Genomic DNA, 9506 nt, shown 5'->3' with positions numbered 1-9506 from the left:
CATTTCTTTTTTTCTTTCTGTCGTTCTCTCTCTCTCTTTCTCTCTTTCTCTCTCTCTCTTTCTCTCTCTTTCATACTTTCATGCAAGGTTATCTCGACCTCTCTATTCTAGTTTTAAAATTCCAACGCTCTTACCTTCTCATCTCTCTCTCTCTCTTTCTCGCTCTCTTTTTCTCTGTTATTTATGCTGTTCTCTCTCTCTTTATTTTTCTCTCTCTCTTTATTTTTTTCTCTCTCTTAATATTTTCCAGCGTTTATCTGTTTTTTTCTACTTAGTTTTCTATGTCTTATTTGTTCTCTCTCTCTCTTTCTCCCTCTTTCTCACTCATTTTCTCCCTCTTTATCTCTTTCGTTTACTTACACTCACACTCTCTTTCTCTCTCTTTCTCTCTCTCAATCGCACCTCGTTATTTCCATCCTTTCTTCTCCATCTGATGTTTTTCACATTGACTTTATTCTTTTTATCTCCACTGAATCTAACTATCAAACGACGTTTTAGACGCTGTTGTTGTTGTTGTCGCTGCTGCTGCTGCTGATGACGTCATTTCTGTTGTTGATGCTGTTGGTGACGTCATTTTTGTTGCTGCTGTTGTTGTTTTTGGTGGTGGTGCACACATACATACATACATACAAACACACACACATACACATCCATACACACATACACACACACACATAAACACACACGCATCTGTACAAACAGCTACCAAATGAAAAATATTTATCTGTCATTTGTCTCCCTTTTAAAGTGTTCAACTAGGTCACTGCTGCTACATACAGTCTCACACATACACACACACACACACACCACACACACCACACACACCACACACAAACACATACACCGCACAAACACACACCACACACATACACACCACACACACACGTACTGTCTTGCACAAAATTGGACAAAAAACAGGTCTAAGTTAATATTGTATATATCAAAATTCATAACGACCAACCAAACCATGCAATATACACAACACGTACACACGACGCATACAAAACTATACGTTTACACATACACAAACACATTCGTTCGTTCGTTCGTTTGTTAATTTGTTCATTCATTTGTTCGTTTTTTCATTCCTTTATTTTTTCTTTCTTCTGATCATTCATCTATTTTGTTTGTTTGTTTAATCACTCGAGTAAGCTTCTTAAAGATTATTGCGTTCACAAATTAGGAAAAACAATAAAAACATAAGAAACAAAGTGATGAATGAACGAACGAATGAACAAACGAACGATTATAGAAGTGAATGAATGTAGGAATGAAAGATTGGCGAAAATGAAGGAATGAAAGATTGTGTGGAATTTGTTTATTGGTTTACGCCTTGGACAAATCAATCCAAGAAATTAATGGTTCTGTGATGATGATGATGATGATGATGATGATGAGGATGATGAGGATGATGATAATGATGCTACTGCTGCAGCTGCTGATAATTATGGCGACGATGATGAGGACGATGCAGCTACTGCTGCTGCTACAACCATCTCGATCATCGTCATCATCAGATGGAAAGAAAAATAAAGAAAAAGAAAGAGAGAAGGATAGAATGAGAAAGAGAGAGAGAAAAAGAGAAAAAAGATAGAATGAGAAAAAAAGAGAGAAAAAGAGAGAAAGAGAGAGACTTAATAGTAGCAAATACTACAGTACTTACATAGTCTTACTGAATAAACGTTTTGGGAAAAGTGGGATGATGAAGCTAGTGAAAAGATATAAGAAAGCATCTATTGAATACCAAAAATAGACTTAAGTAGTAGTAATAACCATAAAATTGTAATTATAGTCATAATTATAGTTATAATTTTAATTATAATTATCTTGATGACGACGGTGATGATTATCAATTTCATTTTTATCATTAGCCATAATTACACCAAATAGCAATTAAGTGATTTAACTTCATTCAATAACTTTGTGAACGATCGCTTAATAATTTCCTATATAAGATATATATACACATACGCGCACACTCTCTCACACACACACACAAACACATACAGACACACACACAAACACAAACCCACACACACACCAATCATATTTACAAAACTATCAAACTCTATGTGATTCGCTAATTACATCGGTTTTTATTTTTAATTATATATAATTGAACTATAATTTTGTAACATTTAAAAAAAATATAATTGTGTGCGTGTGTGCGTGCGTGTGTGTGTGTATGTGTGTTATAATTATAGTTTCCATGAAATCGATCATGACCCTTTCGGGTTTATTATTTATTATTTTTGATCAATCAAAGTTATTTAGAAAATAAAATTAAAAGTTTAATCATCGTCATTCTCATTGTCATCATCAACATCATCATCACCATTCTCGTTATCTTCATCATCGTTATTATTATCATCATCATCGTCATTGTCACATACATTTCATCATGTCAAACATGTCAAAATTTTCACATAGCTCTACATACATCCATTCATCCATACATCCATACATACATACATACATCCATACATACATACATACATCCATCCATACATACACACATACATACACATATACAACACTGGGAGCAGTACCAAGAACAAATAGACTTATTAATACTTATGAATGACATAAAACACCTGCTTCTATCAGCCAATCACGTCGCTCCAAACACACCTGGATGTATTTGAACTCCGTAACGGGCTACAAGTTCTTACCTTTAGACTCCTCCCATTCCCTTAACTTTCTTCATCATCATCGCTATCATTATCGTCATCATATATATATATATATATATTTATCGTCGTATATTATATATATATTTATTTATATTTATTTATTTATATTTATTTATTTATTTATATTTATTTATTTATTTATATTTATTTATTATCGTCGTCGTCGTCTTCATCATATATATACATATTTAATTTTTTAAATCCATTTATTCACAAAAAAGTGAAAGAGTCAGTCTAGCAGTTTATACCCTAAAACATGGTTCTTCAATTTTCAAGTAGATTGTTTTATGCAAGTATTATTATTTCATTATTATTATTGTTATTAAAATTATTGTTGTTGTTAAAGGTTTCTCTCTCTCTCTCTCTCTCTCTCTCTCTCTCTCTCTCTCTCTCTCTTGCGTTTGATAGGCGGGGATCTCTTTGTATTCGAACCCAGTCATTGCAATAGCAAGACCAGGCGCCTGTAATCATTGAGCCATCACGCCGCTTGTTGTTGTTGTTATCTTTTCCTTCTTCTTCTTCTCTTTTTCTTCTTATTATTTTTGTTCTGCTATTGTTGCACAATCGATTGAGACAGTCAGTTTGATTGGCTCTCTAGGATAGTAACGCGTTCAACGACAACAACAACAATAATATAATAAAAACAACAATAACAATAATAATAATAACAACAATATTCATAACAGCAAACAACAAAGCTTTACCTAAGTATACAATCATATGACATGGCAAGCTAAGCCAAACAGAAGAACAAACAATAAAAATTCAACTACAACAACGACTATTACTACCACACTATCACAACTATTACTACTACTATTACCACTACTATTACGGCGACGAAGACAACAACAACAACTTCTACTACACAAAAAACATCAACAACAACACGAAATTCATGGGCAGATGGAGAAGAGGATATAGATAATATGCATGAGTGTATGTATGTGTGTGTGTGAATGTATTTGTTTGTATGTGTGTGTGTGTGTGAATGCGTTTGTTTTTATGTGTGTATCTATGTGTGTGTTTGTGATTGTGTGTGTACAAACATAACAAATTAGATCTGAGGCAATTAAACATTCAATCCATCGTTCTTTTATTGATTGGTTGATTAATTAGCACATTGGCCGATTGATTGATTGATTGATTAATTATCTCTCTGATTGATTGATTTCTCATTAGCAAATGTTAAATGTCAAATATACAAACTTACACACACACACACACACACATACACACACACATACAAAGATGTATAACATACTAACATACAAACGTTTTTAATCTACAAAAGCACATCTAGGTAAATAAATTCATATACTAGTTTTACGAATATACAAACATACATAAATACATACACACATAATACATACAGTATAATTTGTACAACCTTTTGACACTCAAGTGTGTATACATGCTCATTTGTATTCATAAATACACACAATTGGATACAAATAAGTGCCTGAGTGTACGTACGTATATATGTATTTGTGTTTGTATGTTGGTACCTTGGTTTGTTGACGATGTAGTTTTTAAGAAAGGAGTTTAATAAACGACAGATGGACTGTCGGATTTGTATGTATGTACATATGTATGTTTTATTGTATACACATACAAACATACATACATACATACATACATACAAACAAACATGCATACAATAAAACATGCAAACATACATATAAACCGACATACAAGCATCCGAATGTAGCGAACGTAACACACTCAATTTAATGTATTTGTCGCTTTGTAGAGAGCATTGATGGATGTGTGTGTGCGTGTGCGTGTGTACGTGTTTGTGTACGTGTGTGCGTGTGTGCCACTACTTCTTGGTTAGTGCAAAAGATGATGCCACCTTCGCTGTATTGTATATTGATTCGTTTCGTTTCGATTCGTTTGACTGTGCGTCTGTTTGGATACGTGTAAGAATGTCTGTTTGTATATTACTGTTATTATTTTCATTGTTATTATCATCATCATCATCACCATCATCATCACCGTCATCATCATCGTCATCATCATCATCATTTCATCATCATCATCATCATCGTCGTCATCTTCATCCTCAATTCCGTTCTTGATTGACGTTTCGATTCAATTGTTTTTCTGTCAACAAATCAAAGCGGAATCATCCAAGTTCTTTGTTTTGCTTCTTTCGTTCTTCTTTGTTTCCACTTTATTTTCTTTGCTTCTACTTTGTATGTTTTTGTATTTTTTAAACCTTTTTTCTTTCACACGTACCAGTTATGTTTGTATGCGTACATTTGTGTGTGTCTGATGATGTTATGTGATGCGATTTAGTTATTAGTGTGCTTGTATGTGTGCCTACATGCTCATATACAAACATCTGTATGTGTGAGTCTGTAAGTATCAGACTCATACATACATACCTACATACATACATACATACACACATACATACATACATACATACATACATACATACATACATACATACATACATACATACATACATACATACGTACATACGTACATACATACATACATACATGCATACATACATACATACATACATACATACATACATGTATGCATACATACAAACATGAAAACATGAATACATAAGTACATACATACATACAATATTACATACACACATACAAACAAACAAACATACAAAACAAACATTCGTTCATAAAAAGCTGGATTAAAGTCATTTCATTAGTAAAAGGTTGTGTATCATAAATGTGGGCGTATGTACGTTTGTTTGTATGTATGCACGTACGTTTGTGTGTGTGCGTGTGTGTGCGTGTGTGCGTGTATCTATGTATGTATGTATGTATGTATGTGTGTATGTATGTCGGCCTTTTCTACACTAAATTAAACTAAGATGGACTATTACAATTTAAAAAATCAGTAATGATATGAGCAAAAAGATTAAAAGATGAAAAGCACCAACAACAACATTATCATCAACAACTACAACAACAGTCACAAAAAACAGCTATAACAACAACAGCAGCAGCAACAACAACAACAACAACAGCCACAACAACATAGGAAGCCTAGGTAACCGGCAACAAAACAAAACAATGACATAGCAGAAGAAAATTGATGGCATAAACATTTCTGTATCTATGGTAACTCACTCACGATGCTGCTGATGTTGTTGATGACGTTGTTGCTGATGATGACGACGATAAGTTGTTGTTGTTATTGTTGATGTTGTTGTTGTTATTGTTGTTGCTGTTGTTGCGGTTGTTGTTGTTGATGTTGTTGATGATGACGAAAATGAAAATGCTAATGACGATGATGTCATTGAGTTGTTGATGTTGTAGTTGTTACTGTTGTTGTGGTTGTTATTGATGTTGTTGATGATGACGAAAATGAAAATGCTAATAACGATGATAGTGTTGTTGATGTTGTTGTTGTTTTTGTGGTGGTTGTTGTTGGTTTTGTGGTTGTTGTTGTTGTTGATCTTGAATGAAAGGGTCGTTTGCGTGACATACCATCAAGAAGACGACCAACGCGAGGACATCATCATCATTATCATTATCATCATCATCATCATCGTCAGCATAATGACGACCGACACATTCTTCATCATCGTTATCAGTCTCACAATCGCCGACAACAGAAGAATCACACAAAAACCAAACAACATCCATCCACATCATCATCGTCATCATTATCACCGTCGTCGTCATCATCATCATCTTCTTCTTCTTTTTCTTCTTTTTCTTCTTCTTCTTCTTCTTCTTTTTCTTCTTCTTTTTCTTCTTTTTCTTTTTCTTCTTCTTCTTCTTTCTCGTCATCAGCAACAACGTCCCCATCTTAAATCTCAAATATGAATAAATGAATAAATAAACATGTACTTGCCTTGAGGTAAAACAAAAAAAACTTTTGTAATGAATAAATAATAAGTAAAATAAAAACAAAGAGAGAGAGAGAGAGAGAGAGAAAGAGAGAAAGACAAATAAATTGACATCAAACCCACCTACGCATGCAACATACTGAAGGTTATGTAGAAGTATTCTGACAAATAAATAGAGATGAAATGGAAATGAAGAATGGAAAAAGAAAGAAAGAGAGAGAGAGAGAAAAAAAGAAAGAAAGAGAGAAAAAAAAGAGAGAGAGAAGAATCCAATAAAAGAGAGAAAGAGAAAGAAAAAATATAGATAAACAAAAAATATGTGCCAACGTGATAGCAGGATATTCTCATAAAAGATTGTATTGATATTTCATCAAACGTGATGGAAGGAATGAAGGACTACCAAATTATGGATGAATAAAATATGAATACGTGATTAATTATAACATTAACAACGACAACAACAACAAACAACAACAGCAACAACATCACCACTCACTACCAACAACAACATCGCCATCCTAATGTTGTATCGATTTCACATAGGCAACAGGTTCGGCTGACTCTTCACACGTATGTATGTCTGTATGTATGTATGTATGTATGTATGTATGTATGTTTTGTATGCGTATGTTTGTATGTATGTATATGTTTGTATGTTTGTTTGTATGTCTGTTCTGTACGTTTTCAAATTCAAATTAAAAATTTTTCTGTTGAGTAATATTCATTTTCTTCACGCATATGAATATGTTTGTAAACATAAGAATGTGAACAACAACGACAGCAACAACAACGACAACAACGACAACATCAGCAGCAACAACAGCAACAACAACAACGACATCATCACGTTTATAATCAACTGGCCAGTCAATGCCACCTTCATATAACACTAGGCAGTGCTCGTCTTGACGCGATACAATGCTTATTTAGTACATGCGGGTATAGACAAATACACAGAAATACCTACAAATACTACAAATTGTACGTACATTCACACGCACACACACACACGCACACACACACACACACACACACACATATAAAGTGTATACATAAGTATGTATGTATGTTTCTTAGAAATATCTAATTGCCAATATATATACATATATATAGCGAATATATAAAGCGAATATATATAGCGAATATATATATATATATATATATATATATATATATGTATGTATAAAAAGAGAGAGAGATAGAAAGAGAGAGAGAGAGAAAAAAAGAAAGAGAGAAGAGAAGAGAAGGTGTATATATATATATATATATATATATATATATATATGTGGGTGTTAATGAATGTATATATACGTATATTTATATACATATACCTACATCGCCTATATATGTATACAAGAGCCATTGAAATTTATAAAGAGAGAACAAGTTGAGAATAAAAAAGAATAATGAAAAATAAAATAATATTAAAGGTAAATAGTTGTTGATTCAGTGTTATAATATATATTATACGTGTGTATATTTATAATTATATTATATTTATATATATATTATATTTATAAATTATATATTTATAATTATATTTCATGTCTATTCTTATTATTTTTGTTATATATATATATATATATATATATATATATATATATATATATATATATTAATAATATTAATAATAATTCTAACGAACACATTCTATCAGTAAAAATATAATAGCACTTATATTATAATAACATTAATGATATTTAAATTAATTCATAAGTAATGGTTATTATTAATAAAAATATGTATGGATGTGTGGATGCTGGTACGTATGCACGTGTGTATATATTTGTATGTGTGTATGTACGTGTGTATGTATGTGTATATGTATGTGTGTATGTGTGCATGTATGTGTGAATGTATCTTATTAAATTCCAAAATTCCAATGTGGGGCGAATTTTGAGAAGTTTTATTATTATAAGTAAAGTCGTCGTAACTATAACAATAATAATAATAATAATAATTATTATTATTATTATAACAATTATGATTATGATGATAGTGTAAGTGCTGATAGTAGTAGCAGCAGCGGTAGTAGTAGTAATAGTTGCAAACTGTTTTGATTTGGGAGAATATTTTTTTTCTTCCAATCGACTGATATAAATAAACAAAAGGAGATTTAATTATTTAATAATAATAATAATTATTATTATTATTATATTATATCAATTATTATTATTATTATATTATTATTATTATGAACTATAATTACGTCACGTTATGATCATATTGGTAAATAATAATTATTGTTTTTAAAAATTTCATTTAAAAGTGATACATTATTTCTCAATTCCCTCTCTCTCTTTTGTTTTCTTTCTTTTCTCTCTCTCTCTCTCTCTCTCTCTCTCTCTTTCTTTTTCTCACATACACAAACACACCCCCACACACACACATATATATGTATATATACACACACATCATATTCATACACACATATATATTTATATGTAATCTAATATATACCAACATATATATATATATATATATATATATATATATATATATACCCGATACACACACATACATACATATATATAAAATTTTATTAAATAACATTTTTACTCTTTAAAATCCCACTTTAAGATCTCCAAGAAATCTATTCCACAACTACTTCTATTGGCCACGAACAACAGTTCAACAACAACAACAGCAACAACAACAGTGATAACAACAACAACAGCAATGATAACAACAATAACGGCAACAACAGCTCTTTAGATTTAACAAACATTTCTAACAACAGTAGAACAAAATGTGCCGCAAATTTGCCAAATAATCAACAACCACAACAACAACAGCAGCAGCAGCATCATCAACAACAACACCAACAACTCAAGATGAGATTAACAGACGACGACAACAACAACACCACCCCGAGTCCGAATACAGCCATCAATAGCGAATTCAGCAACAACACCTGTAACCAAAAAAATAATATCGACATGGAAAAAATGAGCGCTACAATTATAGAAGAAAAAGTG

The 9506-nt window shown here is 31.7% G+C and overlaps 1 protein-coding gene across 1 annotated transcript in view; it reads left to right on the top strand.

Moving 5' to 3' along the window:
- Positions 1-8268: 8268 nt before the first annotated feature.
- Positions 8269-9506, top strand: part of HELRODRAFT_170674 (hypothetical protein) — a gene marked incomplete at both ends in the record, with an annotated part of 1730 nt that continues 492 nt past the window's right edge. Inside the window, 2 exons of the mRNA XM_009016472.1 lie at positions 8269-8290; positions 9109-9506. The exon at positions 9109-9506 is cut by the window's right edge and continues 492 nt beyond it. Of these exons, the coding sequence (XP_009014720.1) occupies positions 8269-8290; positions 9109-9506 (420 nt within the window). The remainder of the gene's footprint in view (positions 8291-9108) is intronic.

Source organism: Helobdella robusta, assembly GCF_000326865.2.
Source record: "Helobdella robusta unplaced genomic scaffold HELROscaffold_18, whole genome shotgun sequence".
NCBI classification, from domain to species: Eukaryota; Metazoa; Annelida; class Clitellata; order Rhynchobdellida; family Glossiphoniidae; genus Helobdella; species Helobdella robusta.
Note: the sequence above shows the minus strand (reverse complement) of the source record. Positions and strands in the feature narration are given on the sequence as shown.